Genomic DNA, 19,431 nt, shown 5'->3' on the forward strand with positions numbered 1-19,431 from the left:
CATTCAGAGCTCACACTAGATTAAGTTACTTGAGTTTGCCACCTTTTATATCTGAATTGTAAATTTGATCATTTCATGCATCTATTGATACCAAAACCTATGGGAGCACAAAAAAGGGAAAAACAGGCTGACTACAAGTCTAAAGATATTCTTAAATTCTGAATAATACACTTACAAGTGAATTTAAACATCAAAAGTATAATACCAGTGGTAATGATTTCATGAATATAAACTTATGTCAAAACTTGTCAAATTGTACACTTTAAATATGTGCAGTTCATTGTATGTCAAAGATACTTCAGCAAGGCTGTTTGTTTTCTTATAAGTTCGATATCACAAAGATCATACAAGGTTTATTTCACAAATGTAGTCATGGTTCAGTAGTAAATATACACACACACACATACACACACAAACATACATGATAAACAGTATTAGATTGAAAGAAAAGAGATGTGTGATCATCTTTAGAGATATAAAAAATGCATTTAATTTGATGTACTTTCCTGACTATTTACATATTAGTAAAATAGGAGGTAAATTCAAATTTTTAAATTTACAGTCAGAAGCACATATAATGGAGAAAAAAGGCAGAGAAGTTGTAGCATATTAGTGAGATTGGTTTTAGGAGAAAGCAATTTGGATTCATGTTTTTTATAACAGCTCCTTACTACAACCCTACTTGTTGTAGGTGCTCAGTTGTGTCCAACTCTTTGTGACCCCATGGACTATAGCCCGCCAGGCTCCACACTTCATGGAATTCTCCAAGCAAGAATGCTGGAGTAAGTTGCCATTCTCTTCTCCAGGGGATCTTCCCAACCCAACCCAGGGATCAAACCCAGGTCTCATGCATTGCAGACAGATTCTTTACCATCTAACCCAACTTAAGATAGTAAATCAGGAGACAATGCTTTTTAAGCTACAAACCACAGTGATAAAGCAAACTGGAAGTGAGACAAAATTTGGAGGCAATAGAAAGACAAAGACGTAGTAAGGACTGTGATTTAACAAACAAAAAAATGTAGAAAATCACCTGTAGGGAAAGCTGAGAAGCAACCTTATTTGTATTATGGAATATGATGAGGATGAAGGTGAGGTCGGTATCTGAAAGTTTGGTTGAAAGACACATTGGGGTAATTTGATTTGGAAAGCCCCTTCCGGTTTCCACACAGCTGTGTAGCCAGCCTTCCCTTTGCAGCACCAGACTTTTCTCCTCTGGAGAGGTCACTTGTCTGGACTGGGGATTGGACACACTGAGGACAGAGAAAGAGTTCTGAAAACTGCAGATGCATCCAGTGGTAACATCCTCAAAGTTGAAGCAGAAGCCTCTTTTCCTCCTAATCCCCCAAAATACCAAAGCCAGGGTTATTTCCTCCAGACGGATTGGAAATGTCTTCTTTAGGGATCCTAAATGGATGTTTTAAAAATACCTAAAAATACTTTGTTTATATGCCAATGATAAGTTTCAAAATACAATTTAAAAAAATACACACACTACAACAACAATCAAAACTACCAAAAATATCCAGGAATTGGTTAAGAATTTACAGAATCAGTTTGTAACAGTGCTTTAAAAGTCTACATGTGGGGCAAGTTTTTAATTAATAAAGTGACTTGCCTTGTTTTTTTTTTTAAAGACTAAATATTGTAAAGATGTTAGGCCCAAATCAATTGAGAAATATAATATCAATACACTGTATTTATTAAATATATTTTTAAATTATCATGGTGTTCAACTGAAAAACTAAATGAGAACAGCAGGAAAAAGTCTGAAACATAAGAACAATGGGAGCACAAATGATATTTCACACACTGAAACGTGACAAGTATGCTGTAAACAGAAAAACTTGGCTTTGATAGAGGAAACCAACAATACAGGAATGGAAAGCACAGATGGAAGAATATGTAAGAACTTATATGATAAAAGTGAGTTTCCTAGTCAGTAGGAAAAAGATAAATGATTAAATAGAGCAACAACTGACAGGTCATGTACTCAAACTTGAAGTTAGATTGATATATATTTTTTGATTGGGGTATAATTGATCTACAATGTGTGTTAGCTTCAGGTGTACAACAAAGCGAATCTATTATACATAGACATAGATTGATATGTTTTTATATCATAGAAGCTGTCCAATAGTAGGTTTTAAATTTCAAAGCAACCTATTCTAAAGCATACCAGGAGAAAAAATTAAATATGTACAGATAAATTGCATGTAGATAAGTTATGTACATATAATACATTAAAAATATATAGATATCTTAGACCAGAAAGGCTTGTTACAAGCATGCAATAAAATCAGAAGCCATAGAGAAGAAAATTCATAGAGTGAATACATAATCAAATTTTATTTTAAAATAATGAAGCTAACATTTATTCAGCCTGCATTATATGCTGAGTATGATATTATTATTATATCATGAGTATGATTTGATATTATTTCATTTATTCTTCACACCAGTGGTATTTATATATTCTGTTATTATTTCCATTTTTCAAACAAAGACACTGAGTTTCATCGAAGAAAGTGATCTGACCAAGGTCCCATAAACTTCAAGTGGTGCATGATGCCAAATCCTATACTGATTATTCCTAACTGGTCATCCATGGCTCCTCTAGCCAGGGACTCACATTTGGATGCCCTCATTACTCCAAGATAAGGAGGTGGAGGGAAGTAATTTTTGACAACTTCAGAAGTAACAGATTCTTCAGGCACAGGTAGCTAAGGCTTAGAGATCTCTGGTTGGAAGGGGAAACCCTGACATCCAGGTGACACAGGATACAGGCTAGAGTCTGAATGAAGTAGATCTGAAGTCTTCACTGGTGACAAGACCCTACATGATCTGCCTACTACCCGCACCCAGCCCCTTCATAGCCAGAAGATCTGCCCTTCCTCCACACCTTTATTGTTGCACTGCCCTCCAACTATTCCTCCAACACTCCGGGCTCCTCCAGCTTCACGGTCTTGAGGGATGGTCCCTCTGCCTGAAATCCACACGTTTCACTGCTAAGTACCACATGTCTTTCTGTAAAAGTTCCCTGTTCAGTGAGACCTCCCATGTCTACCCAACCCTGATCACCCATCTCCTCCTTCCCCAGTGTTTTTCCCTCCTTGGCACTTATTACTATCAAACACAAATTAGATCGGTTTTGGTTTTGTCTGTTGTCCTTCTTGACCCTAAAAGGCAAATCCCGTAAGAGCAGGAGTTTTCTCTATTTTGCTCACTTCTGTATTCCTGTGCTGTGCTTAGTTGCTTGGTCATGTCCAACTCTTCATGACCCCGTGGACTGTAGCCAGCCAGGCTCCTCTGTCCATGGGGATTCTCCGGGCAAGAATACTGGAGTGGGTTGCCATGCCCTCCTCCAGGGGATCTTCTGAACCCAGGAATCGAACAGAGGTCTCCCACATTGCAGACAGATTATTTACCAGCTGAGCCATAAGGGAAGCCCAAGAATACTAGAGTGGGTAGGCAATCTCTTCTCCAGCATAACTGCTAGACCTAGAAATTGAACTGGGGGCTCCTGCTTTGCTGGCAGATTCTTTACCATCTGAGCCACTAGGTCCTAGCACTTAGAATATTCCTGAGAAATAAATTAATAACATGATTTTTTTTAAAAAAAGGAGTCACTTTCCCAAACTGCAAATATTAGTGACTCTCTCTTTGAATTTTTTGAAAGTCTTGCATAAAAACTGACTATAAAACAAGAAAATAAAAGGTGCTTAAAAATATTATTTTTTTCTTTGGCTGTGCCAGGTCTTGGTTGTGGCAGGCAAAATCTTCACTGCAGCAGGATCTTTAGTTGCAGCATGCAGGATCTTGAGCTGTGGCATGTGAGCAAGATCAGTTCTCTGACCAGTGATCAAACCCCGGCCCCTGCACTGGGAGCTCAGAGTCATAGCCCCTCGGCCACCAGAGAAGTCCCTAAAAGCTACTTCTGATCAGACTAAGATGTCCAAAACAGCCAGCCAGTAACCACCAAAATGAGTAGAGCACCAATATAAGAAAAGCAGCTGAAACAGGGATTTTGCCCACTTCAGGTACAGCTGAGTGTGAGGGTCCTAAATGAGGTCTGAAGGGGTGGGAGCTGTCTGCGTCACAAACACCCCTACAGCTCCCTTACAAACAGAGCCCTGCAGTGAGCAGAAACTGCCAAAGTAATCAAAATTGAGCAGAATAGAGATGAAACAGACAAAGAAAGAGACAACCCAGACAAAAATGTAGGATAAGAACATGGCCAGGAAATGTCACAAAACAAACCATTACAATTTTTAAAATGATTTCTGTGTTAGATTTCAGCACACAGTTATTAATATTATTGATTGATTGATTTTGGTTGTGCTGGGTCTTCGTCTCTCTAGTTGCTTTTGTTGCAGAGCACGGGCTCTAGGCTCCTGGGCTTCAGTAGGTGTGGTTTGTGGGCTCAAGATTTGCGGTTCCCAGGCTCTAGAGCACAGGCTCAGTAGTTGTACACGAGCTAGTTGCTCCGTGACATGTGGGATTTTCCTGGACCAGGGATGGAACCCGTGTCTCCTGCATTGGCAGGCAGGTTCTTTACCACTGAGCCACCAGGGAAGCCTCTACAATTTTTAATAAAATGAGAAGAGTTAAGCTTTGTGAAGTTAGGAAAGTTGTCTGTCTGATCCATGCTTCCCTATTAGAGTTTAGGTGTATGTAAAAGTGATTTCATGTACCAATTTTTAATGCTAAAGAATGTAAGTCAAATCTCCTACAAAATTTTAATGAGGAAAAATGAGAATAATAAAAAGAATAACATCCCTAGGGATAATGACAATACTTCAAAAAGATGAACACAGAAAAGATACAATAAAAAACAAAAACTCCAGAACTTTCTAATAGAAATGAGATAACAGGACTCAGGGATGAATTAGAAATAAAAGGAAAAAAAAAATCAAACATTTCCTAAGCAAAGTCTGGACTAGAAAGAAAATGAAAATAATACATACGACAAAAGCACCTAAAAGAAATTAGAGGTGAAAAGAAAAAAAAATCTTAAAATCAAAAGGAATGAAGAGATTAATTAATTAAAAAAAGGATTTTAGAGAAAGTAAAAATTATTGAAACCAGCCAAAGAAGAGCCAACCCACAGTTACTAGGAGGCCTTAAAGAAGGAAAACACAGCAAGGTAATAGAATAAATTCTAAAAACACCAACTCAAGAAATGTTCCTGAAATTTCTTTTTAAAAGTTTTGAAACCAGAAATTGAAAGAACAAATTCACCAACTGAGAATACTGACCCAGAACAACTAACTGTCTTAAAATGATAATTGGACTTTAAAGAAAAAGAGAAAATTACTTGGACATCTATAAAAAACTGCTAATGACTTACAACAGGAATAAAAATAGATTATTCTAAGAGTTCTCCACCGTAACACTCTTTGATAAAAGAAAGTGGAGTAACCTATTAAAGATGTGGAGAGAAAGTAAGTGTGATGTTTCTATATGCAAAAATAACACTCCAGTAAAAGCATACAAACAGTTGTTAACTAGGGGACTGTTCTCACAAGTCCTTCTTTATGAATTTACTGGAGAATGAGTCTCAGACAAACAAAATGCCTAGGGAAAATCAATATAAATATTGGTAGAGCATAAAATATACAGTTACTTGTAGAACTAAAACAAATGAAAGTTAAAAGAGAGAAAATAATGGCTATATGATCCGACAATCCAGTTAAATGGGAAACCCAATTAAAAATAGGATAGGGAAATGGAGAGATCATATGCAAAGTAAATAAATAAAATTTAATGTTGTCAAAAATCATGCAGCTGGTGGTAGTATTAATATTGTCATTCTGAGGCTGCTTATCTAATGTGACAATATTCAATTATCCACGGTTTCCCTAACTTTTTTAGTAAGTCAAGAATTCATATATTCTCAGACATTATTTTATTTTTAAAAGACTTCCTTGCAAGGTGCAATTCATATGGTAACATCTAATGTTGTATATTTCTTTAAGTAGAGAACAGAGCAATGACAGAAGAGTCAGAATGACTGAAATGTCCACCTCATTGCTTATTTTAAAAGAACAGTCTTTGCAATCTGTTTTTTTTTATTAATAGGCTCTAAAGACATCACATTTGTCATATGATTTAATTTGAGGCCATTAACAATCTCAGTATCTAGGACACTTAAGGCATGGCATCAGACATTCATTTCTCTTGGCCTTGGCTATTTGATAATCTGCAGTCTTCCAAGGTGTAATGCCATCTTTCCCCAACAAGAAAAGGTCATGCTTTGGAACACTCTTGTTTCTCATGGCTGACTGTGACCATCGTTGGCAGAATGACTTTCCCCTGATCTGCTGCAATATCTAAGCAGGCATGTCCAGGCTTGAGAAACAACCACTGCTTCTGTTCTCGATTCAATAGCAAGATTGGCCATTTCATGTAAGAGGTTCCATCATTCAGGAAATTTAAACTCTGAGATGTCGCTGCTGTTGTTCAGTTGCTAAGTTGTGCTTGACTCTTTTTTGACCCCATGGACTGTAGGCTGCCAGGCTCCTCCGTCTATGGGACTTCTCAGGCAAGAGTACTGGAGTGAATTACCATTTCTTCCCCAGGGGATCATCCTGACCCAGGGATTGAACTCTCATCTCTGAATTGGTAGGCAAATCCTTTACCACTGAGCCCTAGGGAAGCCCCAAAATCTGAAATACGAGTCTTTAAAAATTATTGTCCATACTCTTCTCTTTATTGATTCTTTCCTATAAATTACTAGGAAATGATTCTCTTTAGTAAACTCTGTCAAGGCTTCAGTTCCCTTCCCAAATCTTCTGACAACACTCACTATCTTCTCAGGATTACTAAAAAAAAATTTGGTTAAGAGTCCTTTCAGGTTGTCTTGTACCATCCGCTGATTATCACTAAAGGAAGAACAACTTTTGCTTTTTCACACTCATTTCTGTACGTCTATTATGTGCTTGTTTCAAACCATTTTCCCCAAAACTTATGATCATTGTCTGCAAACAGCTGCAATTTTCTCTAGACCTGTAATCTTAGATGTCTAGACACTTTGCTGCCTGTTAGATGTTAGAACAGAAAACACATTCAGTGTTTTAACCAAGAGGTGAGTGCACTAGAGTTCTCTCTTTAGTATTGTTAGGAGAGGCAGAGTGTTGAAGATGCAGGTTATCTCAATTAACATTTCCTTGAAGGCCACCTCCTACTCCTGATATCCACTTGACGTCAATACTGAGCCATTCTCACCTCCTAAACTGTCTCCTCTTGCATGTGCTTTTAACTCTGAGGGTTTCCTTCCACTTTTCTCCATTAATCTACAGCTTATGCTACCTTCAGGAAGTCTTTATAAATTTCTAATTCTCAGTTAATAGTCTCAGCTAATGATGTCTGTTAATATTTTCAGTTAATGCTGTTAATTTTCAGAAATGTTACAAAATCTTTTTTTTTAAGTACTTTCTATCATTTCATAGAATTTGGGTCAAACGGAAATGTAAATATATGTGTTCTATTTCATTTTCTTGATCAAATCTCATGACAAAAAATATATGTATATGTTTATATGGGCTTCCCTGGTAGCTCAGCTGGTAAAGAATCCGCTTGCAATGCAGTAGACCCGGTTCAACTCCTAGGTTGGGAGGTTCCCCTGGAGAAGGAATCAGCTGCCCACTCCAAGTGTTCTTGGGCTTCCTTAGTGGCTCAGATGGTAAAGAATCTGCCTGCAATGCAGGAGAACTGGGTTCAATCCCTGGGTTGCGATGATCCCCTGGAGGAAGCATGGCAACCCACTCCAGTATTCTTGCCTGGAGAATCCCACAGAGGAGCCTGGCGGGCTACAGTCCATGGGGTTGCAAAGAGTGGAACAAGACTGAGTGACTAAGTGTGTGTATATATATATATATATATTTATATATATATATGCTACTAAGTCGCTTCAGTCATGTCCGACTCTGTGTGACCCCATAGACGGCAGCCCACCAGGCTCCTCTGTCCCTGGGATTCTCCAGGCAAGAATACTGGAGTGGGTTGCCATTTCCTTCTCCAATGCATGCATGCATGCTAAGTCGCTTCAATTGTGTCCAACTCTGTGTGACCCCATAGACAGCAGCCCACCAGGCTCCTCTGTCCACAGGATTCTCTAGGCAAGAATGCTTTTGTATATATATGTGTGTATATATATATATATATACATATGTATATATATATATATGTGTATATATACATATATATATAGCCATACCACTTGGCTTGTGGAATCTTAGTTCCCTGACTAGGGATAGAACCCGCCCCCCCCCCCCCCCCCCGCTGAGCCCTAACCACTGCTGTGTGTGTGTGTGTGTGTGTGTGTGTGTGTGCTCAGTCGCTCAATCATGTCCTACTCTTTGCAACCCTATAGACTGTAGCCTGCCAGGCTCCTCTGTCCATGGGATTCTCCAGGCAAGAACACTGGAGTGGGTTGCCATTTCCTTCTCCAGGAGATCTTCCCCACCCAGGGACTGAACCCGAGTCTCTTGCACCTCCTGCATTAGCACATGGGCTCTTTACTTCTAGGGCCACCTGGGTAGCCCCTCCCACCCCCAACCATTGGACCTTTGGGGGCTTTCCTCATGACAATGATTTTCATGGTTACATTAAATGATTGAACAGCAGCAAGATTGTTCTCCATGTTTTTATTACTTAAAAAAACTTAAAGCAATTTATAAGCATATATATTTGTTCATTTTTTGTTATGTAACTGTTACTTAGAAATTTCTGCTTATACAGAATATTTTATTGTCAAAATAGTGATAGCTTTATGAAAATAAGTATGGAATTTTCCTTTTTCTCTATGTTGTAGAGTAGTTTAAATAGCACAGTTGTCTATTCCTGTAGGTTTAAAAGAACTAACATTTAAAATGATATTGAACTGTCATTTTTTAGTTAATTAATTAATTGGCTAATAATAATTAGCCAATTTAAAAAATATCTACTTTATTTGTTTATTTAGCTGTGTCAGTGCTTAGTTGTGGCACATGGCATCTTTGTTGCATCATGCAGGATCTATGTTGTGGTGAATGGTCTCTCTAACTGTGTCCAGGCTCAGTAGTTCGAGGTGTGAGCTCAGTTGCCCTGCAGTATGTGCTATCTTAGTTTCCCAACCAGAGATCAAACCCACATCCTCTGCATTGCATGGTGGGTTCTTAACCACCAGACCACCAGCGAAGTTCCTGAAATGTCCTTTTTTAACAGGGGTGACTTTTTAATACTTTGGGAGCTTTGCTGGTGTTTCAGATGGTAAAGAATCTGCCTGCAATGCGGGAGACCTGGGTTCAATCCCTGGGTTGGGAGGATCCCCTTAAGGAGGGCATGCAACCCACACTCCAGCATTCTTGCCTGGAGAATCCTCATGGACAGAGGAGCCTGGCAGGCTACAGTCCATAGGGTCACAAAGAGTAGGACATGACTAAGTATAGCACAGCACACAACTTTTTAATAAGTTTCTCAATCTCATCCATTGATATTGGTCTATTCATATAACCCTGACTTAATTGTATTCATTTATATTTTATTGATAGTCTCTTTTATTCAGAATTTAAAATCAGTTGGCATAGAGTTGTGCCATAAATTTTTAAACTGATTTCATTTAATCTCTCATGGGTTCTTTCATAATTGAGTTAGCTTACTGTTTTATTTACTTACTGCAAATAACAGTCTTGGATTCATATAAAATACTGTTTTCATTCTGATTTTAGCTTTATATTTTTGTCTCTTCTATTGGGTTTATGTCTTTCTGTTCCCTTTTTTTGTTTTCTTGAATTTAATATTTATTTCACTTACTTTGCTAATATCTTGTTTAGTAGTAAAAGTATTGAATTCCATGAATTTTTACAAATAAAATGTTGCTTGAATTTTTAACATGTAAGTTTTAGCTTAAAATTCTAGACTTATTCCTAACAGAATTCCCTTAAAATCAAGTAGGGAAGGGTTGCTCATGATAAAGGATATTAGTCAACACATTTCTAATGAAGAAAATATAAAATCAAAAAAAGCCAGGTTGTCACTTATAATTAGAATAAAACTTGAAGGATTGTTTGGAAGTCTCAACAAAGATTAAAGAGCTTATGCTTCTCCAAGCAATTGTTTTCTACTTTCCTTCAACCTTAAACTTCATCCTTGGTGGAAGGTTTACATACCTCCTCTTCTGGTGTGTTTTTTTGTTTTGTTTCATCTAGGGATACAGTTTCTGATATTTATTCTGTTGTGGTACATTGATAACTTCTATTTACTCTCATTTCTTACAAAGTTGGGGAAAGTTACTGAGTTGAAGGACATTTTTACAATGGGCATAGCAAAACCAGTATTTAAAAGGAAACCTGACATTGGGGTTGTTGACATCAAGTAGAAAGTAAACATTTGGATTTCATTGAGCATTTCCATCTGTCTTGAAATCACGTACAATGATGAGAATCTATCCTGGTATATCTCTACAATGTCACCAAGCCCATTCATGAACTTATCTGAAAAAGACTGACAAACCTCTTGGATGGAGAAAAGAAAATCTGAGGAACATTCCTTCAGAGCCAGATTTGTGCTAACTCCAACTCTACTCACCATACTTCTGTTAATGAATGCTAAGTATGATTTTATTTTCTTACCTATACTATATGACACTAGATTTTGTATAAACTGCTACTTGAGTAATTCACTTTTAAATTTAATACAGAACTTCATACATAGTTGATTGTATCTTTGAACTGGGAGTATTCCCAAACTTGATTTCAGTATCTACCAAATATAACAGAACCCTCAGCTTGATGTCCTCATATTAGTAAATATATATTCTAGTTCTTCTCAAAACAGACATGTACTTCATTTAATTTTAGCAAGTCTTAATAAGAACTTTTGGAAATTGTATTTGTTCTGCTGCTGCTGCTGCTAAGTCGCTTCAGTCGTGTCTGACTCTGTGCGACCCCATAGATGGCAGCCCACCAGGCTCCCCCATCCCTGGGATTCTCCAGGCAAGAACACTGGAATGGGTTGCCATTTCCTCCTCCAATGCATGAAAGTGAAAAGTTAAAGTGAAGTCGCTCAGTCGTGTCCGACTCATAGCGACCCCATTCTACCAGGCTCTGACTAGAAAAGCTTACATTGTTCTCACTGCTGGCATAAAGCTAACCATGTGCCTCATCAACTAGCTAAATAACTTTCCCACATTGCCAAATGTGGATACAGTCCCCATTCTGAAATAAATCCCTTATTATGCCAGGAAAAGAAACCAATCTGCCCAGTCACCCTGCAAGGGCACAGTTATCTGTAGAAAACTCTAATTATTAGCAAGTCTTCTTGTAATGTTATCGGCAACCCATCAGAAAGTCCCAGACTTATATGCATAGCAAGGGCCCTACTCATCCACACTGGTCAAGGGACCTGTTCTTTGGCATTTCCAACTCAATGTATATATGGCTTTCCCTCAGATACCCCAAGCACACCATCATAAAATTTCACTAGGTGGTGATAGCGTTAAATGAACCTGTTTCTTCCAGTTCAGGATATAAGAGAGGCAGGTTCAATCCCTGGGTGAGGAAGATCCCCTGGAGGAGGGTATGACAACCCACTCCAGTAGTCTTGCCTGGAGAATCCCATGGACAGAGCAGCTTGGTGGGTTATAGTCCATAGGGTGGCAAAGAGTCAGACACAACTGAAGTGAATGAGCACTCACACAAAAATTGAACAATTATATAAATGCTACACAAAAATAAGTGGCAGCTGATGATATTGATGAATCTCATTCTAAAATAAAAGGACAAGCATATAACTATTCAACATAATAGAATATTCAACTGAAAAGAAGAATGCAGATAATTTTTTAAAATTTCGAAACACAGTACTTCTGAAATACAAGCAACAAGATAGTGAAGAGGAGAAAGGCCTGATTTAGATGATCAAATAAAGGAATTCCTCCAAAATGCATAGGCAAAAAGGCTAGACATTAAGAGGGAAAAAAACCCAAGGAGAATTTATTACAGATAAAATATCAACAAATAAGATTCAGATAGAGAATGGGGAGATATGTGTGCAAGAAATACTGCACAGAAAAAATACTTTGTTGGAGAACAAAATAAGAAAATAGACTTTAGAAACTAATTGCAAAATAGAAGATTCATGACATGCAACGGAGGCTTTAAAGGGGGTATCAGACTATCTTGCTGGAGTACACAATTGCAACCACTAAATTATCAGGGGGTAGAGGGTTAAAAATACTTTCTAGAAAAAACAAAACTTAACCAGAATCTTACAAAAGATCCTAGAAAAGGGAAGTGGCTTGGAAGAACTCTTAGAGATATAAAATGACATGATCCATGACCCATTCTAGTAGCTATATGTTTATTCATTTCTTCTGCAGGAGACTCTGGTTCAATTCCTGGGTCAGGAAAATCCACTGGAGAAGGGATAGACTACCCACTCCAGTATTATTGGGCTTCCCTGTGGCTCAGCTGGTAAAGAATCCATCTGCAATGCAGGAGACCTGGGTTCAATTCCTGGGTTGGGTAGATTCCCTGGAGAAGGGAAAGGCAACCCACTCTAGTATTCTAGACTGGAGAATTCCATGGACTGTATAATCCATGGGGTCACAAAGAGTCGAACATGACTGAATGACTTTCACTCTTAGACTCTGTCCTAAAAACCCTGTGGTGGATTTCCTATCTATATTTGCATTTAGTAAATATAACTTTCAAGAATTTTAATAAGAATAGAAAGCCTTAAGTTACTTTTTTTTTTTTCTACAACATAAAGATTTCCCAATTAGAGCCAGGGAATCTTGAATGATGGTTGGGGGCTTGAGTAGGTTGAGGGCCACCCTTCTGCCATGCATGTGAGCCCACCTATGAGTTTTCCACGTACTTATCAAAGTTAAACCGATATGATCTCTATCATAAGCATGTTTTGCTACTTATCAGGTGGCGCTAGTGGTACAGAACCTACTTGCCAATGTAAGAGACATAAGAGATGGGCATACACAAATGAATGATGGCATTTCGGCCATGAAAATAGTCAGAAATATTGATCAGTTTCACTATGGGCAATAGGATCATTGCCAACACACACACAAATACACATACATATATACCCCATTCATGAGAAACACTGGACTGGAAGAAGCACAAGCTGGAATCAAGATTGCCGGGAGAAATATCAATAACCTCAGATACACAGATGACGCCACCCTTATGGCAGAAAGAGAAGAACTAAAGAGCCTCTTGATGAAAGTGAAAGAGGAGAGTGAAACAGCTGGCTTAAAGCTCAATATTCAGAAAACTAAGATCATGGCCTCCAGTCCCATCACTTCATGGCAAATAGATGGGGAAACAGTGGAAACAGTGGCTCACTTTATTTTAGGGGGCTCCAAAATCACTACAGATGGTGATTGCAGCCATGAAATTAAAAGACGCTTACTCCTTGGAAGGAAAGTTATGACCAATCTAGACAGCATATTAAAAAGTAGAGACATTACTTTGTCAACAGAGGTCCGTCTAGTCAAGGCTATGGTTTTTCCAGTGGTCATGCATGGATGTGAGAGTTGAACTATAAAGAAAGCTGAGTGCCGAAGAATTGATGCTTTTGAACTGTGGTGTTGGAGAAGACTCTTGAGAGTCCCTTGGACTGCAAGGAGATCCAACCAGTCCATCCTAAAGGAGATCAGTCCTGGGTGTTCATTGGAAGGACTGATGTTGAAGCTGAAACTCCAATACTTTGGCCACCTGTTGCAAAGAGCTGACTCATTTGAAAAGACCCTGATGCTGGGAAAGATTGAGGACAGGAGGAGACGGGGATGACAGATGATGAGATGATTGGATGGCATCAGTGACTCAATGGACATGAGTTTGGGTAAACTCTTGGAGTTGGTGAATGACAGGGAGGCCTGGCCTGCTGCAGTTCATGGCATCTCAAAGAGTCAGACACGACTGAGTGACTGGACTGAACTGAACTGAATATACCCCATACATATGAAAAACACATTGGAAGGACAGAGAAACAGACCATTAAACAGACTGAAAATCACATGATGATAGAACAATTCTAATATCTGCTCTGATTGCTTGAATATCCTTCCTTCAAAATCTGCCCAAGTCACATCCTGTACCTTTATGAAATGACACACTGATAACACCTAACCTCTGAATCCTGTTGGGCTAAGTCCCAACTCTAACCATGTCTATACAGTGACAAGTTCTGCCCAGTGTGAAACTCAAAAGATAACATTGTTCTGGTCCCCTTTATAAGGGAAGCTGCCTGGTTTCTCCTAGCCCAGAAGCTGAGAACATTCCAGAGCTTCCTCCAAGATGCTGCTGATCCTGCTCTCAGTGACCTTGCTGGCCCTGAGCTCAGCTCAAAGCCTGCTTGATGGTAAGAGAAAGAAAGGGGAGAGTGCTGAGACTCTGCTTCTGGCTTGAGGGATGACACTGCAGTGAGCAAGCTGCTAAGAGAGACAAAAATGAAAGATGAGGTACAGAGTCCTTAAGACAAGGACAAGGCCCTTCACACCCTCATTGACACCAAGGCCTCATACTTTATTTAAAGTGCGTTTCCAACCCAATCCAGAATTTTAACCAGAGGAATGACAAGGTAAGTTTTTTAACAACGGTCTCTCTATGTATTATGAAGGATACATTGCAAAAAAGGAAAGACTGGAACAGAGATGTTTCTTCGTGAAGATGTTATGGTAATCAAAGTAGGCTGTAGATGAGGGTGACCTTGCTAGGAGGTGCCAGATGGATGGAGGAGGTGAAGTCCATTCAGAGCTATTTCAGAGACAGAGGCTAAGATAATATCTATCTCTCTCTCTACATGTAAATACAGAGATTCCAGGAACCAGTGGTCTCATTTTACTCCCATCCACATTTAATATTTCAGTGTATTGTGCCAAATATTGGGCAAGCTTGTATCCACTTGGTTACTGCAGCTTGCTCCACCTTGAGAAATATAAGTAAAGGATTTCATGAATGGATATCTTAGAATTCTCATAGGATATAAGTAAATATAAGTAAAGGATTTCATGAATTGAGAGGGCAGAAGTCCACCAAAATATGACACTGAAATAGCCCAGCACTTCACGTAAATTAGCATTACGGTTTGAGGGATCCTACGCTTCCCTTATAGCTCAGTCAGCAAAGAGTCTGCCTGCAAGGCAGGAGACCCAGGTTCAGTTCCTGGCTCAGGAAGATTCCCCTGGAGAAGGAAATGGCAACCCACTCCAGTATTCCTTCCTGGAGAATCCCAAGGACAGAGGAGCCTGACAGGCTATAGTCTATAGGGTTGCAAGAGTCAGACAGGACAGAGCAACTAAGCTACACACACAGAGGGAGGACAAAACTGCCTTTTTCTCTTTGAGTTTGTGGTTGATCCTTAGAACAGGAGCATCCCTGCCATCGCTTCCTGTCTCCCTCCCTTTGCAATAGCATCACAGACAGTGACTGACAAGTTAACTTTGGGGATATAGTGATGTAGTTGAAGAGTCCCATTCCCTGTAGAGCAGCTGTGAGCCCTGAACTTAATTTACACTTCATCTTCTGCTCCTTTCCCTAGAAGGCATCAGTGAAGACTTCCCTACCCCATATATGGCAAGACTTAATTAATTCTCATTCAACTGTTTTTTTCCATTAGCCACTTTTCATTTTTCATTTTGCTATCATCTTTGTCTTGTCAAGAACTGATTAATGCTAGAAACCCTTCCCAGGAGGCTCAGAGGTCAAGAATCTAGCTGCAACACAGGAGACGAGGGTTCAATCCCTTGGTTAGGAAGATTCCTTGGAGAAAGAACTGGTAACCCACTCCATTGTTCTTGCCTAGGAAATCCCATGAACAGAGGAACCTAGCAGCCTACAGTCCATGGGGACGCAAAAGAGTCAGATACAATTAAACAACAACAGCAATTAGCTTGGATGGCACAGGAGAATTCTTCCTACATACCTTCAGACCAGAAATGACTGTTGAGAACCAACCACTCAACTTGTTCCTTCTTCCCTAATATTCCTCTCTCTAAATACATGGTTTAAGAAGAAATGTAAAGAAATGAAGTCTGGGTCCCTTTGTCCCTGTAATTAATTTTGCTCACTGTTATTTAGTCACTCTTAGGCAAACCATTATTTGTGTTTCTCTCTATCTCTATTATTGCTTGTCAGGTCTTAGAAGAGGTGAATTCCACATACGCATTCAACTGTCCAGACTTGAAGTCACAGATGTTAGGTTACATCACTGACCCCAAATATAACTGACACCATAACTGACATCGATAATCCACTTGCTTTCTTTTGTCTTTAGAAGCATCCCCTGAGAATTCTAAGATATTCAATAACTTCATTTTTGCCAAATTGAGGACACCTGTTTGTCTCAAGAACACAGAATTACTATTCAATATCACTAGTATGTGGATGAATAGGAACCCTGTAAAATGAAGCTGAGGGTAAGAGGAAAATTGGTAGTTGACAAGCAGGTCCTAGGAGAAAGGGACTGTCTGATAAGGTGACCAGAGATAAAAATAAGAGGGGTGCCTTCCATCACCAAGTTCTTCTATTCCTGTGCTGTATCCTACAGATGCAGAGAACCCAGACCAGGGCTCCCTTGAGCACTTTCAGAGACCTCCTGAGGGACCTGAAACGCCACCACCTGGAGCCCCTCCTAATGGTGAAAACCTAGAAGGTGAATCTCAGCTAGATCCACTCCCACAGGATGGTGAACCTCAGCAGGGACCACGTCCACAAGGTGATGGACCTCAGCAGGGACCACGTCCACAAGGTGATGAACCTCAGCAGGGACCACGTCCACAAGGTGATGGACCTCAGCAAAGACCACCTCCACGAGACAGTGAACCTCCGCAGAGACTGCCCCCACCAAAGCAACACTGTTATCACTATCCTCCTCCACCTTTTCCTGAGAGACATCACAGACCACCACCCCCAAGACGTGGACCACAAAGACCTCCCCAAGGCCCACCAACCCAGTAATCTGGAATTCAATGACAGGTATGACTCAAGCTCACTTTCCATAAAGGTCCTAACACCTATAAGTCTCACACTTTATTATGTCATTGAATCAACTGAAAATATGTGGAAATTGCCTATTCTGGTACTCCAGTCTAAATATTTCTGTTCAGATATTCTGGAATAAAGTAGCAAGACCTTATATTTATTACATGCTAGCCAAGGTGATTCTGATTTTAAGAAAGATGGACCATAGATTGCCTTTTCCCTGATGACTACCTGTCGTAAAGTGGGTTGGTGATGAGAAAGTAGAGCTGTGTTCTCCCTTGTCCTCTCCTCTCTACCTCCTCAGGCTCAATGACTTCCCTTCTCAAGTTTCCACCTGCCAGGTCTCTAAGGTTCCATGTGCCTGATAAATGATACTTTAATTTTTATGCCTCTATTGTTATCCAGTTTTTAAAATATTGACTTTTGATTTAATATATGCCCAAAGTAAGAAAAAAGAAAACAAGAGAAAAGTATGACACTAATTCTTAAGGGCATATTACATCCTACCTTCCCACTTCCTTCCCCAAAGGCCACCACAATTAGCTCCTTCGAACATCCCCTTGGGAATATTTAGACTTCCCGGGTAGCTCAAATGGTAAAGAATCTGCCTGCAATGTGGGAGGCCTGGGTTCCATCCCTGAATCAGGAAGATCCCCTGGAGAAGGGCATAGCAACCCACTCCAGTATTCTTGGCTGGAGAATTCCATGGACAGCGGAGCCAAGTGGGCTACAGTCCATGGGGTTGCAAAGAGTCGGACACAAATGAGTGACTAACACATACACACACACAAAAACATATGTTATCTTTTTATTTGCAAACGATATACTATTTTATTTACATATCTATAAGTTCTTATTTCAAATAACATATTTTGGGGGATCTATTATTTATTTTTATTGAAATACAGTTGATGTACAATATTATACTAGTTTCAGATGTACTACTTAGTGATTCGACATTTATATACATTATAAATTGATCAGTACCAGAAGTCTAGTAAGCATTTGTCAAATAACTTATTTCTTAGAAAAATTCCATATCATTTTCTAGAGCTATATGGATCTGTTTGCTTCTGGTTTTATTTTCATTTTAATTGTATTCTATTCCTTTGTCTGACTGTGCCATGATTTCTTTAACTAAAGCTCTATCAATGGACATTTAGGCTGGCCTCGGTTTTTTTGCTATTATAGGATATACTGCAGTAACCATCTTTGTAAATATAGTGTATGTTTGAACATTATAAATAGCAGCCTAGAGATAAACAACCTAAGGAAAAACTTTCTTCATCTTGCAAGCAACAATTTAGAACTCACTGTCTGTTACATGCATACGAATCATAAACAAAAACATTAGAAGATTACAGGACATGGAGGAAGAAGAGGAAGTGAGAAGTTGGGCTCTCATCAACTTCCTTTCGGTTACCAGCAGGGCTATGAACTCAGTTTCCAACACTCTCTGAACTTCTCTTTTTTTGTTTCAGAAAATATGAAGATACGTGTCCTTCAGAAAGCCATGGAAGAAGGCAGTCTATCTTCCATTTACCAATAAAACAATCAGCATCTAATTTCTAAGTGTCATGTCTCATTCTGGGAGTTTGTGAGTCTGAAACTTGAGGGCTGTGAACCCAGCATAGGAGCATCCAAGACCCGTTCTCATCAATGGGTCCTGATGGCGTCCTCTGGGGCCACTTTCCTAGGAAACATTTATTCCCTTCGTTCTTTGCTTGAGGACAGGAATGTGTATCTCCCTTCAACCTGCTTGTGCCTCCTCCTTCCCCCTAAAACCATTACTCATAAGCCAGGTACTCTCCTGGTTTATGTTCCTCTCCCTCCATGGTTTCTACAGCACTAAGGCCATATTTTTTTTTCCACACTTTTAACCAAGACTCTAGTAATGTTAGGGAAATAAGGAAAATATTGCAAATGTAAGAGGTTGCACAGGATGGAAATTATTAAAATTTCCAAAATAACTGGTGCTATTGTTGGGAAAATGAGGGTGGTTCTAGGTCCTTACTCTCTGGAGTCTACTATACCCCCACTTCCATATATTTTTAAAACATTTCTCAGTTTTCTCCCTCCTTAGATTACCTGCCTTTCTTTAACAAAACTGGAGTGTATTTCATAAAGGAGGTGATATGCTCCAAAGGAATTTGGAGTTCTTCAGACTTTAGTTTAAATCCTATATCTTTATGTTAGCTCTGGACTCTTAGCAAGCTGCTTCAAGCTTCAGAGCCTTTGTTTACTCATCCATACAGTGAGGATAATAATAATATCTACCCTGGAGGATGAAAAATAATGAGTTAACATACACAAAAAACTATTTACATAAACAAGTTAACGTTACGGGGAAAAAGAAGATGTCCTTCTCTAGAATAAAAATGAAACAACTGAACGTAGGAAGGAGCCAGATTTTAAGGAGCCAAAGCTTATATCATTTAGATTGCTC

At 39.2% G+C, this 19,431-nt stretch overlaps 1 protein-coding gene across 1 annotated transcript in view; it reads left to right on the top strand.

Moving 5' to 3' along the window:
• Window positions 1–18,550, top strand: part of LOC122423980 (proline-rich protein 2-like) — a 55,968-nt gene extending 37,418 nt beyond the window's left edge. The window contains exons 2-4 of the mRNA XM_043441558.1: window positions 14,242–14,364; window positions 16,552–16,979; window positions 18,467–18,550. Of these exons, the coding sequence (XP_043297493.1) occupies window positions 14,301–14,364; window positions 16,552–16,961 (474 nt within the window). The 5' untranslated portion in view covers window positions 14,242–14,300 and the 3' untranslated portion in view covers window positions 16,962–16,979; window positions 18,467–18,550. The remainder of the gene's footprint in view (window positions 1–14,241; window positions 14,365–16,551; window positions 16,980–18,466) is intronic.
• Window positions 18,551–19,431: the final 881 nt, after the last annotated feature.

The sequence above is a fragment of the Cervus canadensis genome, chromosome 21 (genome assembly GCF_019320065.1).
Source record: "Cervus canadensis isolate Bull #8, Minnesota chromosome 21, ASM1932006v1, whole genome shotgun sequence".
NCBI classification, from domain to species: domain Eukaryota; kingdom Metazoa; phylum Chordata; class Mammalia; order Artiodactyla; family Cervidae; genus Cervus; species Cervus canadensis.